Source organism: Larus michahellis, chromosome 14, assembly GCF_964199755.1.
Source record: "Larus michahellis chromosome 14, bLarMic1.1, whole genome shotgun sequence".
In the NCBI taxonomy this organism is placed as follows: domain Eukaryota; kingdom Metazoa; phylum Chordata; class Aves; order Charadriiformes; family Laridae; genus Larus; species Larus michahellis.
In genome coordinates this window covers 3,882,866-3,905,825 of record NC_133909.1, presented here as the reverse complement: position 1 = coordinate 3,905,825, position 22,960 = coordinate 3,882,866, and the positions used below count along the sequence as shown (strand labels likewise).

The following is a 22,960-nucleotide window of genomic DNA, read 5'->3' as shown; positions in this document are numbered from 1 at the left end:
CTGAATATGAATGCAAGGCCAAGTCCTGCGTTGCCGCAACGGCAGCCCAGCAGTACTGAGCACGGCTGGGGTGAAAACACTGATTTTCTTTAAATAGATGTGCTTTTCACGTGGGAAATTGGCTCTGGCAAGGAGACGAGTCTTCGGCAGCGTGCTGGTGGCCAGGACTGGTCCAGGTCCCCAGACTTTACAGTGTTTAATGCAGTCCAAAGCCCTGCCCTGGGGAGGGACTCCAGGATCGGGCCCTCGGCGTGTCACCGTAAGTGCAAAAAATATGACCCCAGAAGCCAAAATCCATTACAATGATTAACTTTGATAAAGCAGCTAGTCAAGCTTTATATTAGAGCCCCGGGCTTACAGCCTGTCTTGAGTATCGAATACAAACTTGTCTCGAAACTGGAAAGTCTGCGAAGTGCGGGCGAGCGGCTCGTGGAGGCGTAGGAAATCTTTAGAAAACTGCTGATTTGGCGGAAGACTGACTAAACGCGGGGAAAAGCAGAATGCACGGGCGTTACGCTGGGGTGAAGTTGCGTTAGTGCGTTTGATTCGGAGCGGGGTCGGGCGATGCCGCGGCTCGGTGCAGGGATCTTGCCGACGCTAGGGGGAGGGCGAAACCCCGGCGCTTTATTAATTAAGTGCTTTGCTGCTTCGTTGAGCTCTTAAATATTTGTTTTAAAACTGGCAAGGCCTGCAGCTTTGGCGTGCTTTTGGTTTGTTTTATTTAAAGGTGTACTAGACTTGGAATGAAAGTGCTGGAGGTGTGTCCTGGGACTTCGGTCCCAAACGTGGCTGTATACGGTCCTCGGCTGGTTTTCCCGTGGGACTGGGAACACGGTGGCTGTGGGTTGCGGAGGGACCCCATGGCTTTGCTGTGCCCCATGTCTCTGCGTGTCGGGGTGAAGGTGATGCCGAGATGCCGTGCCTCTCCGCTCTCAACCCCCTGCACCCACCTCTGGTGCCACGTTTAGGGAATTGTGCCGGATCGGAGCCGGTCCACCCGAGCTCCAGGGTTGTCCCCATCTTCTGCAGGTGGGCTGGGACGGAGGGACCTCTTGAAGGTCTCGCCGGGGAGCAGCGAGGCGGTGGCCTTCGTGGGTGCCTGTAAACGTCCCCGAGCACCTGCCCTGGCTTCACCGTGGCTGGACCGAGCTGCCCAAGACGCAAACAGCCTGAGCATCGCCCCTTCTCGGGGGCAATTGCAAAGGAGGAGGCCTTCGGGAGGGCTTAGCAAAGTCCGACTCCCTCCCTCTTCCCCAGCACTGAACTTGTTGCAACTTAACACAAAGCTCCTAGCTTTTTCCTTTTTTTTTTTTCTTTTTTTTCCTCCTTTTTTTTTTTTTTTTTCCTGTTTAATTTCCCTCTCGAGCTGGTCTGGTAGCTAATGAGCCTTGTGCTGTCTGCCCGGCGTTTTGAAAAGCAGAGGGAATAGCTAATCGCCGTGCGTGGGGGCGCATGTGTTGAGCGGGGAGCGAGGCCTTGGCAGAAGATAGCAGCCTTGCCAAAGCAGAAGTGGAAGAGCCGGTTAGGGTTTCAACCTGGGTTTTGCTGCAAGCCGAGAGGGGCCGGGAGCTGCCGTCGGCTCCGAAGCCTCTCTGTGCCGGGATGGGGCTGGCCGGAGAGCAGGACGAGCCGCTGCTGGCTCCCCCCAGAGCCCATCTCAAGGTCACACGGCTAAACGCAGTGTAATAATTAATTGAGCTATATATAAACAGCAAGCTCATATGGTCCTAAAGCAGATTAAGAGCCCGGGAGTTTCCTCCCGCCCGCCTTCCTCCCCACCGTCTTCTCCGTCCTCGGTTCCTCTGCGGGCCAGCCCCGCGGTTGTCGCACCCTCCGCCGTCCCAGCAAGGCTTACCGGTTGGGTTAAGGACCTGCACGGCTGGGTCTGAGCCCTAAAAAGGGTAGGAACAGAGCAACACCGGCTCCAGGGGACTCCGCGGCTCAGCCAGTTCCCCCATCAAACCCAGTTTCCTTCTTGCTGGTGCTGGAAAGGACACGTGCAGCATCTCCACCCTCCCGGCGGCGATCGCTTCGCCCTATGTCAGTGCCTGATGCTGGGAATAGCCTAATACTGGGAATAGCTGCTGGGGTTTGCCTTCAGCAACAGGCTTTTCAAGACTCCTGCATAGGCTCAGTATAGCTGAGCTGCGTAATTTTATTAGCCCCACTTTGCTGTGGGGTTAAAACCTCCGCAGAAAGCAGGTTTGCGTGGGGCTTGCAGCACGGGGGTGGAAGGAGAAGCTGGGCTGGGTTTCCTGGAAGAGCTGCAGCAACGGCAAGTTTGTAATGAGCCTTGAGGCTAAAGCCAAACAAATACTCGTCTTGCGACTCCTGGGGAGTTGAGATTTGTATGGTATCGAAGCTGATGCTTATTTTTTTTACTCTTGTACCTGTCCAAAAACTGTTCAAAACCCTAAAAGTAAAAAAATGTAAGGATTAGGTTTAGCTTAAACTCCGGGTTACTTTTTATGTAGCTGCAGGAACACCCCAGGAAAATTAAAAACGATGTCTCTTAATGAAGTGGAGGTGATGTGCGCTGTCAGGTGTCGAGGTACTCGGAGACGGGCAGAGCAGCTTTCAGCGCTTCCAGATCGGTCCGGCTCTTGCAGTCGGGGCACGTGCAGGGCACGAACCCACCAGCAAAGTCTGATCCTGGGCTTTGCACAGCGAAATCCTGGGAAAACAGGACAGACTCCGTGGCTGGCTCTGGGAGAAGTTGGGGGAATGTGTCTGCACCGCCCGTGCTTGCTGCTATACTGCTTCTCGGGCCATCTCCTCCTGCGTGTCCAGTTGACCGAGGGCCACCATCGGTGCTGGGGGCTGGTGGGAAGAGGTGCCCGGGGCTAATGGCCTTTGTGCGAGAGGTTGCGTTTGGGAAATTTGGGTTGCCCATCTCCAGCTCTCCAAGGCAGAGCTGGCTCGTCTCCGTTTCCAAGTGCCAGGCTGTATCTACATCCAGGAGATGGAGGCAGGGAGAAAAGGCTTTGTGAGGGCTCACAATGGAGTCCCGAATCAGTTCAGTCCTGATCAGAGGGGGCCGGGGTTCTCTTTGGGAACCCAAGGGTGTAGAGATCAAAGGTGTGGGTGAGTCAATTACAATTCACATTTGGTTCATCCATATGTTTGGGTATTTGAAAGGCTTCAATAGTAACCCGTTTTATATCTCTTATGCCCATTGATTTGTTAATCTGACACTTGGTTTCATCTGAATAACAATAGCTCTCATTCAGACTCCTCAGTGTTCAGGGAAAAGTCATTTCGCTTGGGTTGTGCTCCAAGGCCTCAGCAGACCGGCCCACTGTGCTCTTTATGTAGAAGGGCTTGAAGGACTACGGGAGAATTCAGCCCCGTCGCCGGCTCTGGAGGGAAATCGGCTCTCGATGGAAACGGGGTGGGATGCTGTAAGTCGGTGTGCTGGGTTTTGGCACGTGTGGTTTTGCTCCGTGAGGTCCTTTCTGGTTGCCACCGTAGCGGTGGACCTGCCATCGCAGCCTGCGAGGTGCGAAGAGGCGGGCAGGGTTACCAAGAAAGACAACCCAAGCAGTCAGAAGTGGAAAGCAAGCGTGGAGAGCCCTCTTAAATACAGCCTGAGCGAGCGTGCTGGACTAGATCAAATCATTGGTATGGCGATGTGAGGTCTCTAATTACGTGAATACCTTTTTAATTAGAAGCAGCGCTTTGCATCTGTTGTACTTGCAGCAGAGCATCTCCACCAGCTGAGCCTGCTCTTTAAAGAGCTCTTGACTGTATTTCGTTGACTGTTTATGACCACGTCACGATCCCACGTAATGACTGGGGCAGGAGGGGTGTCTGCAGACAGACCTGCTCCTTCATGTTTCCCTAATTGGTGCCTGTCTCCCTCCTTTGCCGGGAGTTTCACTCCTTCCTGAGGCTGTCGTGGTTCCTTCTGCTCTACCCTGAGTCCTGCAGCGTCGGTGGGGACCCGCCTTGGGATGTGGTGGCACCGTGAACCTGTAGCTCGATTGCCTCAGTGGGCACGCTGCGTTCTTGCCCTGGAACTTAATAGTATTTTCTGTCTTTGATGTTTGGGGGCAGGTGAAAAGGATAGGGAGAGACTGGGGAGGGCTATACTGGTCTGATTGGAGATGTTGGGGGGAGAAAATCCCATTCTGGACAAACGCGTCTCACACACTGCCCTGGTCTGTTTACCATGGAGCGTTCCTAATTTCCAGTGCTCCTCCTTTATGACTGTAAATCACAAATCCATTAACAAATGAGTTGAGGGGACAATCCCATTTCTGTGAAAATGCATTTAGGGATCAGTACTGAGAGGATCACCGGTGTATTAATTTGCCAGGCCTTTTGTTCCGGCGGGTGGCAAATATAGCTCATCCCAATGGGGGTCACGCTGTCTGGGCCAGTGTCCAGATTGCCACCGGTTCAGGTCATGGTTGGTGCCACCCCTCCTTTGCTGGGAAGGAAGCAGGAGACCTTTGGAAATTAATCGTGTGGCTCAGCTTGGAATAAAGTCTAAACCAATTGTGAATTCTTGACCCACTCGATGGATGCTCGGGGTAATGAGCAGCCAGGTGGTGAGTACGGGATGCGCTTCCTTGGTTGGGCACCTTCCTGCAGAGCCGGTCCTCCTCTGATGAGTTTGTTCTTCACCACCTTTACCGGCCACCAGGAAGGTGACCCGTCCTCTGACGGTCAGATGGGGGCATCCCCTTATTTTTAAGGCTGTCGAGGAGGAACCTCGGTGGCGCACGGTTACGTGCCTGGTTTGGGTGTTGCTGAAGAGGCAGGTGGAGTCACGCAGCTGGGGTTTGGCAGCAGCTCGCTGGCATCGCTTGCCCTGTGTTAGGAACGTGCGTGTATTATCAAAAAGGGCAGAAAAAAATGTAACTTTCTTTTTTTCCATAGTGAAAATGGAAAGCTGGCCACTTTCTGAGCTGTTATTTTGAAGGCCTCCACCATCCAAGCGATGCTGGATGCCCATAGGATCCCTTTGGGTGCAGAAGGTGGATTCCTGGAGACCATGTATGGCTTTTTTAAAGACTTGTAGATATATTTCTGCTGTAAGGCTTGTTTCAAGCCTGCCTTGGCCCTGCCACCCCGAGAGCTCCCTTCCCACCTCCTGCAGAGGAACTAGTGGGCTCTGGCTCAGCCCTTGTGTGGAAAATGCTCCATGGGCTGTTGGTGCCCGGAGGAAAGCGCTGCTGGGTGAATAAAGCAGTTTGCCTGCTCTGCTGTCCCCACGGGGAGGAGGAGGAGGAGGAGGAGCAGAGTTGTCACACGACTGCTGCTGGCACAAGACCCTTTTGGGGCTCTTAACCCAGCAGAGTGGTTTAAGCCCCCGCTTTGGCGTGTTTTTGGCAGACGAATCACGGAGGATGCTCCTCCTGCATGGGTCAACGGCCCGAGGGGTGCGAGCTGGGGCGTCGCTCGGGGCGGAAGGGGGCTCCGGGGCTTATCAAGAGGCTTTTTCCTCTGCTGGCGGCTGTAAAGCCCCAGCGCAGGAGGGCTGGGCTTGGTTGGGAGAAATGCGTGTCAAGGTGGCAGGCAAAGCCCTCCCTGTGCAAACGCTGGGCCGCTCACGCGGGCGTTTAACAAAAGGCGGCATTATCAGCGGGACTTGTTACCTGCCCATGCAGGCACACAGATTAGGGCATTAATTTCTGTGTTGGGGGAAAACACAAAAGACCTCTCAGCAGGGCCGTGATTTATGACCGCAGCAGTAGGGGAACGTGGTCCTGCCCGTATCTCGCTGGGTCGGGTTTGTTTGATGGGTGTTGACTCGGGCAACGTTTAGTTTGAGGTTGGCTCAACCCAACCCTGTTCGTGGGTTGGGTTTGGGGTGTTTTTGTTGTTTTTTGTTTTTTTTCCTCCCCTCTTCTAGCAAAATCAGAGCAGGTGAGACATGGTGGCTTGGCATTGGCTCAGGGGAGAGGGACAATGTGGGAAAAGTTGCTGAAGTTCGTCTCTTTGTAGTCCTGTGCCGGGTTGAAACTTGTTAGGTGCTCCTGAACCTTCAGCCTTGGTGTACCAGGATCCGCCACCCACGTCCAGCTGGTTTTGGTGGTTAGAGGGAGGCGGCTGCAGTGGTCACTGCTGCGTGCTCATTTAACCAGAAAGTTGATTTATAAGTATGTGCCATTAAAATCCATGTCCATATAAACCCGACAGACTGCTGTCCTAAAACAGCCTCCCAAAACAAACTCAAGAGGGCTTGCTCCTCCTGAATCAAGCTCTTTTCTGGGAAACTTCTGCCTAATTGCAGCACAGCTATAGAAACGCTGCAGCAGTGCATAGCTCCCATACATACCACTAGGGTGACTACGCGAAGTGACCGTCTCCCCCTGCATCAGAAGCTCCAGATGTGCCCTTTGGGTCCAAGCCGAGATGTGCTCTGCTCGCTGGGCTCCCCACCACCAGCAGACGGCATAAAGGTCCCCGGAGAAGGGCCTCGAAGGGATGTTCTGTAGGGATGGGGCTGATGGGATAACCTCCCACAGGCTACCTGGATTAGGAATACCTCCTGGTGTCCTAGCCGGGGAGAGGAGCCCCAGGGTGCGCTGGTGTGACAGGTCATGGGTAACGGTGTCCAACCCCATGGTGAATCCCTTTGGGGAGCCAGGAGGATGCTGTGCTCCATTGGCAGTGACGGGCAGTTTGGCTCTTGGACGAGTCATGATGCTACCTGGTTTGGGTATCTAATTCTTGAAAGACTCGGTGCTTCTGGGACACCAGCTGAAGGCCGGCAAGCTGTACGCAGTCTGCAGTGCCGGCTCTGTGCACCTCAGCGCCCGCTTCTGGCTCCCCCATGGCCCAGATCCTCACGTCCATGGGGTTTAACCCCATGGAGATTTCTCTTTTTGCCGCAAGGAAGCGTTTTCCTGAGACCTCTTGAGGAGGAGGGATGTCCAGAATGGTGAGTAGTGATGCCTGTGGGGTTTTAACGTCTTTGAGAGGATTAGCGCCGTCGCTGCAAATTAAGAGAGCAAATTGGTGAGTGTGGGAGCGGTTCGGGGCTGTGGACTCTGTGCGGGGCTGGCAGGTGCATTGCTGATGGCTGAACACCGCCGTCGCTGGGTGATGCTCCTGTGTCGACGGTTGTGGCCGTGCCTTGATGGCAGGGACGGGGCAAGAGGGAAGAGCCTCGGGAGGAGGCTGCGGTGCGAGCAGTGGGCACCGGTGCCGCTTGGCCATGGCCGAGCTGTCACTGCATGGCAAAAGCGCTGACGGCAAGCGGTGGGCTTTGTGATGAGAGTTATGGAACAGCCTGGGGTGTTTTTTTTCCTGATGGAGCTGAAGCCAAACCCCTGAGATCGAGGTCTCTGGGGTTGGCTGGAGCCAAATGACAGCCACGTTGGCCTCACGTCCTCTGCCCCAGGGGACACTTCTGTCACCTGCATGTACCACGGCTGTGTTTTGGATGTCCCACCAGCTATGATTTCTTTATCCTGCTTTTAAACCGCTGCCAAGCCAGGCTTCCTTTGCTTAAGCCTACCCTGAGCTAGTAAAAGCCTTGCAACAGCCATGGTTTGGGGTTTGCCCTGTTGATTTCTTGACACATTTCAGCTGGTAACTCCAGACCTCGACTCTGTTGCTTTGCCTTTTTCTCAGGATGGGGACATTACTTCTGCGGTTGCAGCTGCAAAGCCAGCCCAAGCTCAGCAGATACTAGTTCCAGCTTCCCACGAAGGGCAGGGTCAGTGGAACCCAAGTAAAGCTGGGTTCGAGAAGAACCATCTCTGGTAGAAGGATGTGTCAAACCAGCAGCCTCCGCAAGAGGCTCCAAGAGCAGAGCTTCGTCTTGCAACGAATCCATAAGTGGATCTACCAAATCTTTGCGTGGCAGGAGCTTAGTACACATAACGTTAACTCAAGGCTATAAATTTTTGAGGGAAGAGAAACGGCTGGTCCTTCTGGTTGCAATAGAATAAAAGGCAGAGGCAGTCTGGGGAATTTATTTTTCCCCGGGAGTGAGTTGTGAGCACTGAAATCTCTGCAGATGCCTAAAATTCTTCCTCTTTCCTCCCTTTCAGGCTGTTGTCTGTTTAATTTATAGAGAAAAATGTTTCTACCTCTTTGCAATAAACTCTTGGACACGTTGAAAGTAACCTTAGCTTGTTCCAGACCCGCACCGGTGCCACTCTGGAGTAGCTGCTGACTTACATCCACTCCGGGGCAAGCAGACCTGAGCCACCCGTTTCTGGTGGAGGTGGCGAGGACTTGTACTGGTGGCCTTCAGGTGCGGGGAGAGAGGGGAGGAGATTACGCTGGTGCCACTGGGGCACTCCTGCGGGGATAAATTCCAGTTAAACGCTGCAGCAGGGCGCCCTACGAGGCGACGGGGCGCAGGAGTAAGACGCACAGCGTGGCGGCGGCCATCGGCCCCGCGATCTGCTGGGCAAAAGTCTTTCGTCCCAGTTTGCCAGTTAGCTCAGTCATGTTTCCTGCTGGCTTTAGGGGGTTTTTTCCCCGCCCCCCCCTTAAATCATGAGTTTCACAGAACTGCCCCCTCGCTGCTCTTCTTTTAAACAAAACCAGTCTTTTTTCCTTTTTTTTTTTTTTTTTTTTTTTTTTTTTTGGGGGGGGGTGGAATGGAGACAGATTAGAGTGATCTCACATGACTTGACCAGTGGGCAGTGGAGTCCGGTGATGCTGGGCGATATTCTAAAGAACTCGCCCATAAACAGCAATTAGCCTTTAATCGCGGCGCTGCTCCCCCCCCCCGCCGTTGCCCGCAGGAGCAGCAACGTGTGCTCTTTGTTGGCCCCGGGGGCCATGAAAGGGAACCGGGGTGTCGAGGGGGGGGGACCGAGAGGAATAAGATGCTCATTTCAGCCCCACCCCCTTACTGCGCTCCAAAAGCTCTTATTTTCAGAGCAAAGGACTATTGAAGCATCCGGACAATGGAGACCAAATCCTTCTGGGGGAGGGGAGGTGCCGGCAATTGCATCTTTTGTTGCTTTTACTTCTTTACTTGCCTCTGGCCTCCCCCATCCCACCCCTCCCAGAAAAATCCACATAGATGCTCGCTAGATGATAATGCAATCACTTTCTTGGGACCTTGCTAATAGGATTATAATTATTACTGGCGATGGACTGGAGTGAATAGAATATTTACCACTTCATCGCAAATTATTGTAAATCCCTCCAAAGCAGCCCTTTGATATGTAAAGTGCTGCCCCTCTCCCCTCAGTGAAGATAATTATTTAGTGGAAGTTCAGAGCTTTTAAGTATGACGGGGGAACAGAAAGAGGCTTCGGTGTTTACATAAAGAGGGCCTATATTATAATTAACTGGCGGAGTTGATGAACATCTTGCCTGGCTCCAGCAAAGGAGGAGAGAAAGTTCTTGCTGAGCAGTTGTAACATCTCAAGCTGTTGCTGGGGGAAGAGGGAAGGAAATAATTGGAAACTTGGCCCTTCGTAGTCCAAAGAAAGCCCCGCATCTCTGCAGCCCGCGTTCAGTCGGTGCATGAGTCCACCTGGTGACAGCGGCAACGTTTTGGGTTTGTTCTTTAGGGCTGGAGGAATTTCTGTCTGAGGAACAGCGAAGTAGGCTGGGAGACCTCGGCCTGTCAAAGAGGTGTCTCGGGGGAAGATACGGTGCTCTACGAAGTCAGAGCTGGGCTGGAGACGGAGGGATGGATTGGTGTCATGCTGCAAGGACTGGGGCTGTGGAAGGAGGCCAGCAGCTGGTGCACAATGGGCAAAGCAAGGGCCCAGGGTGGGCTCTGCATGTGGAGGGTCTGCGTGGGTTCAGGAGGAGCCTGGACAAGGGGTTGGAAGAGGATCAAGGGTTACCTGATCAAGGGTTATCAGGTAGACAAACTGCATCAGGGCCAGGAAAGCCCCGGCGCTGAATTTGGGTGGAGGCCGGAAGAGCAGTGGGGGACAGGGGATGCTGCTTGCCCTGCTCTTGCTCTGCCCTTAGTCCTCCTATGGCCAGGGCTGGAGATCCCTGGGCCGTGGGGGCTTTGGCCTGAAGGAGAGGGCTGCACCCTGCGGGCGCATCCACGTGAGCGTCCACAAGCAGGGTACGTTTCTCCCAAGCTTTCAGGCTGGTCTCGTCCCCTTGAGCCCTTCTTCCCAAAGGCTGCCGGCGTGGGGCGTCAGCTCTGGGGTGGGAAGGGGGATTGCTCCAGCCAGCCATCTCCAAGACCACCGTCATGCCTTTCCATCCATCACCAAGGATGGGCACGGCCCAGGAGTGATGGCTATGTCACCCATCAGTCTCAAAGGAGTCTTTGTGGCTCTTTGGCCTCTTTATTATGCTCTCTGGTGAAAGCGCAAACCCCGTCCCCATGCAGCCAAGACTCCCATCAAGTGTTTCTGCTGCTGTAAGTTATTCCTCCCCTACAGTCGACAGTCCCCTGGTCTAGTGGGAGGTGTCCCTGCCCCATGGCAGTGGGGTTGGAACTAGATGGTCTTCAAGGTCCCTTCCAATCCAAGCCATTCCATGATTCTATAGGCTGCAGCTCTGTGGTGCACCATATACGGCACTTAGTTCCACAAGGCAGCAGCCCTGTAAGGGCAAACATGTCATTATCTTGATTATGAGTCTGTGCTTCTAATTAAGCCACTTAAACCCGTGGGGCGGGGGAGGTGTTTGGGAGGGAGGTGGGTTTGGACTGGCGCGGGGCGGGAGGCAGCCTTTGCGGCAGAGGCTGGTTCTGCTCATCACACCCATTGGCGTTCCCTGGTGTCACAGGTTTTGTGCATGGATCAGGCCCTGCTTTGTCCCGGTCGGGCGCTCGGGTGCCGCTCAGTGCTGTGGTTGTAGCCGGGCAAAGCGCCCCGTGTCCCTCACCCGCATCGCATCCCTCTGCGGTGGCTCCTGGATCTGCTCTGCCTGCAGAGACTTTGGGGGAGGTGGATAAAGTTTTGTATTTAAAAAAAAAAAGAAAAAACAAACCCAAAAAACAAAGGAAACCCCCCACCCCAAAAAAAAACCAAAACAAAACAAAACCACCCCCTGGTGACTGCGGCAGCATGTTGTCCCCTCCTCAAGGCACTGCCTGCTTTGATTTGCCGGGGCCGTTTGGTTCGACCCGGCTCTGCCTGCGTGGAGTGGGGAACCAAAGGACCATCTGCCGATGCCCCACGTCTTCCCCGCTCCCCCCAGCCTTTGATGGGATTGTTTTATGCGCATCAAAGGAACTTAGATCAGACTCCAGGGCTGGGATGGACCCTGTTGCCGTGGGGTTTGTGGTGATGCCACCCATGGGCACTGGCTCTTTGGCCCCATTGAAGCCCCAGAGCAGCTTCATGATGGGGACCCTTTGCCCGCTGTTACCCTCCTCTGTCTCCTTTAATCCCCAAATTCCACAACAGGTGAAGGGCACCTGGCAGGTTTGGGGGCAGGGAGCAAGAAGAGTGAGAAAAACATTATTTTCAGGCCCCCATATTTCGCCCCCCCTCCCCGCTCCTTTACCTACCCATTCCTCACCCCCAAAACTTCATTAATTCCCATCATCTGGTTCGTGTAAACGTCGTGGCGAGTGTTTGCCGGAGCTGGATTGGGTTACACCCGTTTCAAAAAGGCCGAGGCTGGTTCCCAGCCGTTCCCTTTTATTGTTGTATAATTTGCCAACCCAAACAACGGGCTCCCGCTCGAGACAAAGGCGCACATGTTGCCCTCACCGCCGGTCGTAAAAAAAAGAGGAGAGGCTGCCTGCTACTGTACAGGGCCTTGGTGCAGCGGCACCCCGAGCCGGCGGAAATTTCGGTAAGAAAAATGTGATCTATCAAATAATAAACCATGAAGCGCTCCCACCTCCAAAGGGGAATTTGGTGTTGCCCCTTCTCTCTCTATTTCTTCCTCCTTCATCTTCCTCCTTCCCCCACCTGGAGCTGCTGCCACCAGAAAGCAGAGTCGAAGCCAAGTGGGTGATTTCGACGTTGACCTTGATGCTGGTGCCGGGCGCCGTGACGTGATTAAAATGCTTTATTGCTTTAACGGGCTTTTCCTGGCCTTGTCAGGTTCTTGCTTTTAAGGAGCGTTTCTGGGATTTGATGATTTTGTGGTCAGTCCCGCAGAGAGGAGGGCGAGGTGGGGTTGGGATGGGTCCGGTGTGGTGGGTTTGGGAGCTGAGCTGGTGGTACTGGTGATGCTCTGGGTCTCTGCCTCCCGGGGCATGGCCGAGCTCCTGCTCACCGTCAGCTGCTGATGTGGGGCTACAAGTGTGTGGTTTGAATCCAGCCCTTGGCTGCTCTGATCGCCACTGGACATTTTTCCTGCTTTCTGACAGCCACGTGCTGCCTCGGAGACTGGGAACAAGTGGGTATCGCCTCGGCAGAGCGGGTGGGCTGGACGGCAAAGCTGCCAGCAACGGAGATGCGGCCCCCATCCTTTCCTGGCTGTCTACAGCTCTTTTTCAAGATACCAGATTTGGTTCACTTGGTCTAAATTTATTTCTTGGGACGAGGGAGGAGAGGAAGAGTCAGGGAAGCAGGGGGATTTGGAATGGGAATTGGCTGTGCTGGGTGGGAATGGCAGTAAAGCCCTCCTCAAAAGCGTGTTTGATTTAAGGCAGCGGACGGACGGGCTGTGGTTTGAAACAAGCCCTTTGGCTTTGGTGGGAGCAGAGCTGAGCCGGACCGTGCTGGGATGGGGACAGGGGGCCAAGCCACCCCTGGGGACAGCACAGGAGGGGACGCAGCGATCTGGAGAGCATCAGTGTGGGAAGGGGTGAGGCTTCAACCTCATCTTCTGCATTTGTTTCCTGGAGAGCTTTTCCGAGCTGGTCCCAGGAGGCTTGTTTGCTTTCCAACCTGCAAATTAGAAAGTTGTAACAAATCATCACGTGCACCAAATTGTACCATGTTCTGGGTCGTGCTGCCTGGGCTTGGGGTCACCTCGGGTTTTCAAACCCCCTCTTGCGACTGTGGAGGCTAAAAACGTGTCTCCTCCCAGGACGGGAGAAGAGTTTTTGTGTCTACCTCTTGCACTTCTGTTCACCTTCTCACCGTAAGCTTTCAGTCTAACCTGTGTGGTTTCTTAGACAGCCTTTTGGGAGGATTTGGGGGCGCTTTCCCTGGAAACAGTCGGGTTTCCAAAATTTCATTTTCTGGGAAGAAATCACTTTTTGTCATCTTGAAACACTAGTCAGGAATTTGGGTAGAAAACTGGCCAGAAATCGGTTGGATGTTCTGCACATGCACCGCCGGGCAGCAAAGCGAATGGTTCTGGATTGCAGGCCTGAACTCGGCGTGAATGTGGCTGATATCCAAAACAGTTTGACTTGCTTTTTCTGCCCTTTCCTCTATTTTCCTCGCTTCTTGAGAACAGCTGGGAGGGAGAAGTCCAGAAATTCTGCACCAAAGTTGATTCTCGTGGTGCCTGCCGGTAGAGCTGCCGCGGGGACCGCTGCGAGCGCTCCCCAGTCTGCATCTCGTAGAAGCATCCAGATGCTACCAGCGTTTTATCCTGGCCGTAACAACGCTTCTCTTGCTTTTACGATACCCTGTACCCAGCTGTCTGTCACCTCTTGGAGAGTTTTGTCGTCCTTGCAGAGGGAAACTGAGGCAGCTCGGAGGGTTGAGCAAGGAGGGGGGTGCGGAGCGGAGGGTTTGGGACTGGAGGGTGCCGTTGTTGCAGCGTGGAGCGCTCCGATTTTAACACTTGCAGGTGCACTGGAGCACGCTGGGGTGGGGGGAGCATCTCCAAAAAGTGGTGCTGGGTGGGAATATATCCAGCATGAAATCCTCCCCGGGATGGAAAACATCATCCGCTGGGCTCCGGGACTCCCGTTGGGCAGCAGGAGCACCGGAGCGTGCCGGGGCAGGGCTGGGCAGCCTGACGGCGACCTCGGCGCGGGCAGACGGTCGGGGGCGGTTGTCTCCGCAGCCCCCCCCAGGGCTGAGCCCTGCCGCCGGGCTTCGGCAGAGCCCGGAGGGGTTTATCCCAGCGGGTGTTTGGGAATGGCAGGAGGTGCGTGGGGGGGGACCGACAGACGTCCCCGGGGATCAAGTTGAGTAGCGATGTCTGCGCTCTGCCCTGCGCCCCGGTCTGTCCCACCTGCGGCCAGTCACGCAGCAACAGGTTGGGGGGGTCCCCTGGGCACGCACACCCCCCCGGCCCCTCGCCGTTCCTCCTTGAGAAGTGGCAGCAGATTAGCCCAGAGCCCCTCTGCGCAGACAAAAGCTGCCACAAAGGGCATTAGGCTTCAGGACTGGATTACCGTGTGGCCACCTGCCATCCCCCGCTTTGTAAATTTATCTCGCTCTGGGTCCGGTTTTCGCGCTGGAGAAGTTTGCACTTAAAAAAAAAAAAAGAGACATATATTGAATTCCCCCTCAGCCAGTGCCTCTCCAGCAGCCTGGTGGAGTTCGTTTGAGCATCCCGTCTTATTCCAGGCTTCAGAGCGGCGTGGGGCTGGGGATTAGGGCTGTTTGAATGGAGAGAGCCTTTATTACATTAGTCTGAGTGGTTAATAGGTAAAGTAGGCCAATCCATCTTTACACTAAGCCTATCACTTCGCCTACGAAGGGTGCGGGCTTCGCTGAGGAAATATTCATTAAAGGAAAAGCTTTTCCTCTGTCCCTCTTGACACGTTAATAGCTCGAGGTTAGGGGCTCTGCTCCCTGCCTGCGGAAGATTCATGGCAGTGCTCACGCCGCAGCTCCCTCCTCTCGCTGGGACCCCCGGGGCCGCCGGCAGCTCCGCTGGCTTCGGCACGGAGCCCCACCGGTGCTTTGCTGGGCTCGGCGGGGAATAAGGGATGCCGGGTGTCTGCTGGCGCTCCTCATCCTCACCTTCCTCTTCCATGCTCCGGAAGCAGGTGCCTCGTCCCTTCCCATGCAGGGAGAGGGTTCAAATGATGGGTAGAGGCAGTGCGTCAGTGGTGGGACTCTCTGCTGTGGGATGTTCTCAAGGCCAAAAGTGTTCATGGGTTTGAAAGGATCAGACAGTTCGTAGTCGCTATGAAATGGGGTGATTTGGATGCAGATGCTGGCTCCAGAGGTCTTTGAACTCCAGGTTGCCAGAAGGCAGGAGGATAACAAGGCAGGAGGAACTGCTTCCCAAGCTTTTCATACTATCTTTATTTTCCACTACAGTATCCGCTACAGCGCTCAGTGGTGTCTCCATCCAGCCCTGTCCCGACTGGTGCGGCAGCTTTTGTCTGAGGGCTCAGCCGAGCTCCCCGTTTCCCACAGCCTGACTCCCTTTATCGTCTCCCTTCCCTCTCCCACACGGATGGCGGTGGTGGCTGCACCCACGCTGTCCTTCTCGTGCACCAAACAGTGCTGGCAGAATCTCCCCGGGTCTCTAATGTGCCTGTGAAGCCTCCATGGAAACAGAGGACCCCACAGCTGTCACGAGCTGCCCCGGGGCTGCACTGTGCACGCACCATTGAGCTGAACGTGGGTTTCTGCTGAACCCTGCTCCTTTTGCCCAAGGGGGTTGCATCCTGCCAGGGCGCTGTGGCTACAGCTCTTCTGACCATTACGGCTCCTCTTTCTCCTCCCTCTGCCATGGCTGCCGTTTAGTGCAGCCCTTGCTGCCTTGGAGCCCCAGGAGCAGATGTGTGTTCAGAGCTGGAATCTGGTCCTACTTCCACCAACGCGTACATCCAACATGTTGTGTTGGAGCTGCAGGGCTATATGTGGGCCAAGTTGCCCTTCTCCAGTTGTGGTTTGAATGGGAGTAAACGCTTCTTGGTGACTTTTCCACCGATGTGAGTTCAGACCAGCCAAATTACCAGTTCCTCCTGTCCCTGAGGCTCTGTTGTCTCTGGCTGCCAGCATGACGGATGATGCCTCTATGGGAGATTATGGAAACCATGGGAAAGCTCCTCGCAACTGACAGGCCCATGCAATAAAACTTTGTTTTCCTGGATGCGATGCTGTCAAAGGTTCAAACCACATCCACGGGCCACAATATTTGGCGTCGCTGGCTGCTGTCTAGCTTTCATGGCAGCCACTTTTCAAACAAGGCAGCGTCTGAGACAATCTCAAGGATCTTAGTTTTGGGCTATGCGCGGCACCCGTCTGGGTACAATGATGGAAGAGAGAGCTGGAGCCAGGGCCTGAAGGCTGGTTTTGGTGTAATCAGTTCTCGTTCTTGGGTTGAAGGCTCCGTTTCTATCTCCGCTCATCTTAGCCTGTGCTGACCAAGCCAGACAGCAGTAGCAGTGTCAACGTGCCTTGTCTTGCTTCTCTCGCTGTGATGGGTCACCGGTAAGATGTTCTGCAAATGCCAAGGATTCGGGTCCTCTCCAAAAATAATAATTTTGTGGGGGTCTAGACCTGCACAGAACTGCGTGCTGTCAGCACTGTTGGGTGTTGGATGTCCTCAGACACAAATGGAGTGTGGGTTCAGGAGCTGACTGGTCTGCAAAGGGACTGACACCAAGCTGGTGGATGCCTCTTAGATGAGGAGCTGGTCCTTCCTTTCCTCCACTTATACGGTGCGCTCCTCTGTGTTTGTTGAAAGACTAATTAGGAGCCTGTGTTTCCCAACCAGATCAACTGACTCAGCACCTCCACCCCCAGCAATTTCCTCCCGTTTCACGGCCCAGCCCTACCCGATGCCTCTCTTGTGCAAGGGGGAAAAAATAAGCCTTGCGTCATTCCTGGGAGACTGATAAATACTGACTGTAGTATTCCTGGAGGAGAAGTCGGTCTCGAGATGCAGGGCCCTGTACAGCAAGCAATCTCATGGACCCGACCTGAAGCCAAAGGGCTTCAGTGCAGCGTGGCCATCCCGAGCACGTCCTGGGAAGCATTCTCCTCTAGGCAGGTCCCAGGCCATTAAGGACTTCATGGGTTGAAACCAACCTCTTAAATCAAGCTGGAAGGTGGTTGGTGGCCAGCGCAGGATGTAGAACTCGGGTTTAATGTGGCCAGAAAAAGAGACACCAATTAATGAGTAGACTGTCGAAATCCACATCAGCCCATGATAGATTTAAGAGATGCTCTCCAAGCGTTATTGACTGGCTCTGTTCTGAGACGGCATTACGGGTTTGCCCAGTTGGCCAGAAAGGTGAAGGATTAGTCAGAGTTTTATTTTGGTTACTATTTTTTTGGCCCGCGCTGGCTTCTGACTTCCAGAAGCTCTCCCGTCCCAGGTGTGTCAGGTAGACCAGCGTGATTTTCATCCGCATGTGGAACTCCACTTGCATGGCCTTGAAGTCACAGCCCTAGGGGTTGCCATCACTCTTGGGCATGGGTGGAGGTTTCCACGAGCTGCCACCTCCTTCCTCCATAGTCCAGCTTGTCCTTCGTCGCTTCTCCCAGTGATCCGTGCAGATCTGGTACGGGGACCATCTCCCACCATGGCTCTGTGGAGAAGGGCCTTCGTGGGCAGCCCCCAAGCGCAGCTCGCCTGCAGCGTGGAGGTGTAGTCATTGCGTGCCCCTTGCCAGTAAACGCGTTGCATAGAGCTAATGCCAGAAGCTGATGAAGTGAAATACCAGGTACAGTGTAAGGTAAATAGTAGTCGCATAAACAGCTACTGACTAAGTTTAATAGGCACGTGATGATTTTTATTCCATCAGACCTCTCATTCCTGGTTCTCCTGTTATTTGGCCTCAGAACAGATGGGTCCATTTTTTTCCCTTGGATTCTAAGTCAGGGCAGACATTTGGCTTTAGCACAAATTATCAGTGGCTTTTTTAATTGCAAGAGCCCGTGGTGATCTATGCTGTAGACGCATAGAAGTGGTGAGGGAGGAGATGGCTGTCGGGGAACAAATAGCCTGTGTGTGCAGACGTACGTCTGAGGGAAACGCTGTTTGAGGCTTGCAGATCATACCCTGGCTGGTTATTTCTCTGTGCTGGGTGGATGCTTTGAAAACTTAATCAAGTTTTATAGCTTTAATTTTGTGGCTGACTCCCCTCTTGCCTTTTTTTTTTTTTTTTTTTTAAAGAAAAAAACTGTCTCACAACCCAGCGCAAATGAGTCCCGTTGGGTTATAGAGGGGAAGAATTGGCAAATGATCTAAAATATTTAGGCTTGCCTGGTGAATGATAGGAAAAAATTACTCTTCCTGCTTCGTGCCGCTGCCATCATTTCTGCGAGCTCTCTAGTTTTTCCCCACATGGTTAATTAGACATACCCAGCGAATAAGGTGGAATTGTTGAAGGCATTATGTTTCAAGGCTGTTTTGTGAGGGTACGTCCTACCCGTGAGCCGAGGTTGTGTTCTCCATGGTCGTATCCTGGATCCTGACTTGCCGTAGCCTGTGTGGCAGTGGAGGGGAGACGTGGTCCTCATTGGGTGCTAGACCGGGACGTGCTGAAGATGCCACCAGCAGCTCTTGATGCTCCTTCTAGTGCATATTAGGGAGCAAGTCTGCACAGCGATAGGGAATAGTAAAGCAATCGGTGAAGCTGGGCGCAAAAGGACCCCTGTGGTGTGTCCTGCTGTTGACAAGCGGGGGACAAATTGCACCATCTTACCTGAATTGGGAACAGTCTTGTGTTTGGGATGCTAAGGGAAAGCAAGGTGGATGTGCTCCAATGAGCTCCTGCTTTTCTGCTATACCATTCTTCTCATTCCCGTGGGGAAAACAAGCCCTGGGCCAGGGCTGAGGGCTCTCTGGTGTTGACCTGAGCCAGGAGGGCCACCTGGTGCAGCTCAGGACTCATCCTGACCCGTCTGGAGCCATCCTGACCTGGTACATGTAGCCACACTCCAGGTGCAGAGTGTAGCCCAGCTAATCCACTCATGGATAACTGAGAGATTACGCAGATGGATTTCTAATACAGTGGCCTTTAATAATAATCCCCCTCTAATCCCTAAATCAATGGAAAATGGATTTATCTGGACAAACTAAATGGCCTGTGCAGGCATTTTAGGAAGAAGAATTCTTGTGTGTCTATGTGTGAACATATATATATATATATATGTATGCGCTCATGCATATTTTTCTTCCTGTTACCTGCTGCTCTGACCCAAGTCTGTGTGTTTTGCTGGCAGGGACCTCATGCCCAGGACCCTGGAGGGGCAGATCACCATGGAGAAGACCCCCAGCTACTTCGTCACCAAGGAGGCCCCAGCCCGCATCTCCTCCATGTCCAAGGGCACGAAGCTCATCGTGGTGGTGCGGGACCCCGTGACCAGAGCCATCTCGGACTACACCCAGACGCTCTCCAAGAAGCCCGATATCCCCACCTTTGAGAGCCTGACCTTCAAAAACAGGACTACGGGCCTGATCGACACCTCGTGGAGCGCCATCCAGATTGGCATCTACGCCAAGCACCTGGAGAACTGGCTCCTCTACTTCCCCATCGGGCAGATCCTCTTCGTCAGCGGGGAGAGGCTGATCAGCGACCCCGCGGGGGAGCTGGGCAGGGTCCAGGACTTTCTGGGCCTCAAGAGGATCATCACCGACAAACACTTCTACTTCAACAAAACCAAGGGGTTCCCGTGCCTGAAGAAGGCGGAAGGCAGCAGCAAACCCCACTGCCTGGGGAAGACGAAAGGCAGGACCCACCCCGACATAGACCAGGAGGTGGTGCAGAGACTGCGGGACTTCTACCGGCCCTTCAACATGAAGTTCTACCAGATGACGGGGCAGGACTTCGGCTGGGACTGAGGCTGGCGTGGGAAAGTCCCCTGTAATTACTTGCCCAGCACGGTTTGCGTATATAAAGAGATATATATGTATGTAAAATGTACAGAAATCTATTTTATAATAATTTATTTTTAATTCCTAAGCAATTAATTCACTAAGCTGCCTAACCGCACTGGCTAGAACGGTAGCCCGTAACCTGTTTAACATTCCACAGTGTTTAATTCTAATATGTTTCTCCTTCTTTTTTTTTTTTTTTTTCCCTCTCTCCTTCTATTTTCTCCTCTTATTGGTTTGGTTTGTAACAGACGGTGCTTCCATTTTTCCTAAACAAAATTTGTATTTAAAAAAAAAAAAAAAAAATCAAAAAAAGCGAGGGTGGCAGGGGAGGGGCGGGGAGGGCGGGGAAAGCACAAAATTTATTTTTGTTACGGGTATCTGGCCTTTATAAACACTTGCTTTCCCTATTCTGGTGTCCCAGTCTCTGCTCCGCTGTTGTGCTCCCTCGTCCCACAGCTTCCCAGTTTGTCCCGTGGCCCCCGGGGTGGGTTTCTCTGGGGAGGGTGGGGAGGGAAGCTGGGCATCTCCCTGCAACCCACCTACCTCTGCTGAGCGGCAGCCTGTTTCCCCGGCGGCTGGCGAGCGTGGGGGACCCCAAGCCCTACAGCTCCTGCCCAGGGCCCTGCCGGGGGGGTGATGTTCCCGTTTTCCAGCAGAGAAGCCGAGGAGCCCGTTCCGTGGGGCAGAGCTGGCTCCTCACTGTGCTTCTCCTTTTTTGCCTTTTGTCGAGGAGGCTCCTTCCCCCGGTCCCTCTGTGCATTGGAAATCTTCACTGTGGGACAAATGTAAAAACGCACGTTATCTGTACGTGACGCGCTCGGCGCTGGTCGGAACGACTCGCAGGCAGCGTCGCTGCGGGGCTGCCCGTGCCCGCAGGGCGCCGCGGGGTGGTGGCTGTGCCGGCAGCGCGGGGAGCGGCGTCCGCACACCAAGGATGCCGGCAGAGAAACGTGAAAACGCCAGGTCTCTGCTGGGAGCCGTTCCCAGCGTGGAGGGTGTCCCAGGTCAGTGCTACCTCCAGCCCTGCAGCCACCGGAGCGGCCCCCGGTGCACGAGACTGGGGAACATCAGCCTTGGCCCTCTTGGCATTTTGGTCCAGCACCTTATCCGTGGTCTCTCCCAAGGAGCAGCGTTTGCCTGGAGCCTGGAAGAGGTGCTGCTTTGCCAAGGAGGATGAATCTGGAGAAAAGCAGGGGACTGTACTTGGGTTGGGGCATTGGTGGCAGCCCAGGCACGGCCAGGTGCCTTCCCGGCGGCCCAGGTGAGCGCAGGGGAGGCCAACCAGGCAGGACAGGAGACTCCGAGCTCTCGGCCATCAACCCAGGTACAATAACGAGGAGATCCTTCACCTCAGATAGAACCAAATGCCTTGGGGGGTTAGGACAGGTTGGCGAGGCTCTCCTGAGAGCTCTAGCCACGTTCCGTGTGCTCAGGAGGTTTTGATAAATACCACGTGTGTCCGATGCCTTATCGTTACTGTCGCAGGTTCTGCTAGCTCAGCTGGAACATTTTCGGAGCAAAGGTGACAGCGGAAGTGCTTTGCTCCTTGAATTTTTAACAGAAGCAGGGCCGTCTTGTCTTTGGGCAGCAAAGACCCCGTGTCCCTCACCTGCGGGCACTGAAAGGACGTCCCGCACCCAGCGTGGGGCTTGCGGGATAGGTCTCATGGCGTCACCGGGTGAGCGCTTGCGTAAAGCAAGGCAGTGAAACTCCAAACAGCAAACGCACCAACAGGCAGAGCACGCGCGAGCTGAGTTAATGCTCCAGTTTCATAAGTGTTGCCCGTTGTCCATCCCCTGCACCCCTCCCCAGCCGCCCATAGCAAACCACCTTTGAGCATCACATCGCCGAGCCATGCCCAGCTGCGGTGGGGAGCAGTCGGTGGCGTTTCCCAGATGTTTCCTTTCCTTTGGCAGCCTCCTTGCCCTTGCCTGCCCCTTCCAGCTCTCTGCTGCGGCTGTTCGGTGGTGAAAGGGCTCTTTGGAGCCTGGATTCCTCTCCCTGGGTCTTGATCTGGGCCTGCTCAGGTGGACACGGCGAAGAGCAAACCCTCCTCTGGGTGCGCGGGAGGGATTTGCAGGTGAAGCTCTGCCCTTCGGTGCTGTGGTTGAACCTGAGGGCTCTTGGCTGGGCTCAGCGGTGTGACAGCTCCGAAGGGATGTAGGGACTTGTGCCCCGTCAGTGCCGGTGAGGTTGTGTGGGTTCATGCACGGGGTGCAGCTCGCACTGGGGTGTCCTCAAGGAAGGGGAGATGCTGAGCGTTAATACCAGGACCAAGCTGCTGGGAGCAGGATGCAAATGCCTCCGTGGGGGGTTTGCCTCCAAGCACATCTTCCTACAAAAAAGGGAAAGTTGGGCAAATCCTCCTCTTTTTGCCCTGAGCCGTTTCTAGCAACGAAGCGACACTTCAGGCTGCCGCAGTCCCACGTCCGGAGGTCACAGCTGTGAGTGTGGGACCTGCTGGGCTGCGCAGGTTGATGGACCACACGCACCAAACCCCCCCCGCCCCGTCCCCGTCCTGCAAAACGCAGCTGCAAACTCGAGTGGTGGTTGGATCTCCGCGCGTTTGGGGTCTTTGGGTTTAGCTCTGGCCAGGTCCCCGCTGCCAGGACAGGCGGTGAACGCACGAGCACGTCTGCTTCATCCCGAACCCTGCTGCTGTGGGGGACTGAGGGGAAGGGGCTGCAGGGGGTGAGGGGTTGGGGGGAGAAAAAGGTACTTCCCGATGGAAAAGAGTGACTTTATGTTTGCCAAAACCTCAGTCTTCCTACTAGCCGGCTTACGCAATGTATGGAAAGATGCTTGTCCTCTCCACTTGGCCGTTGGACAAGCTCCTGGGCGAGAGCCTCCGGGATCCCCCGCCTTGGCGTGGCTCCCTCTCCCCGTGCTTCCCTCCCTGCTCCCGAGCGCTGGGAGGTTTTCCTGCATCCCCTACGTCTTCCTGCTTGTTTTTTTGGAAACCACTTTTTAATATCCCCGTGCCTTCCTCAGCTCTACGGCAGAGCGCGGGCGTAATTTGTATAATCGAGCCCTGCTGCAAAATGCTCTCATGAAGCAATCTTGTAGGAGAGGGGAACTAGAGGGAGGGAATAATAACTCTTCTAACCTTAAGCAAATTGTTAGCCCTGGCTCGATATCCTGCGTAATGAAGTCTGCACTCTACTTTTAACGTAAAGGCCTTACCTAACAAATAAGACAATGAAGGTGCATTCCCCGTGGTGTGGTGGCTAATACTAGAATCAGCGCTATTGTCATCATTTTTTTTAACACAGCTTTTTTTTTTTTTTTTTTTTGAAGCTAAGCTCGGAGGTGTGATTAGACGTTCTTTTTTTTTATTCTTCCCCCCCCCTGCCCCCGCCTTATAACATTAATTTATGGCTGAGTTTCATTCAGTCCCGTGTTCAGAAGT

General features: G+C 54.2%; 1 protein-coding gene across 1 annotated transcript in view; it reads left to right on the top strand.

Annotated features, from left to right (window-relative positions):
• The window catches only part of LOC141751269 (heparan sulfate glucosamine 3-O-sulfotransferase 3B1-like), a 30,159-nt gene extending 7,940 nt beyond the window's left edge, over positions 1-22,219 (top strand). The window contains exon 2 of the mRNA XM_074607741.1: positions 18,897-22,219. Within this exon, the coding sequence (XP_074463842.1) occupies positions 18,897-19,515 (619 nt within the window). The 3' untranslated portion in view covers positions 19,516-22,219. The remainder of the gene's footprint in view (positions 1-18,896) is intronic.
• Positions 22,220-22,960: the final 741 nt, after the last annotated feature.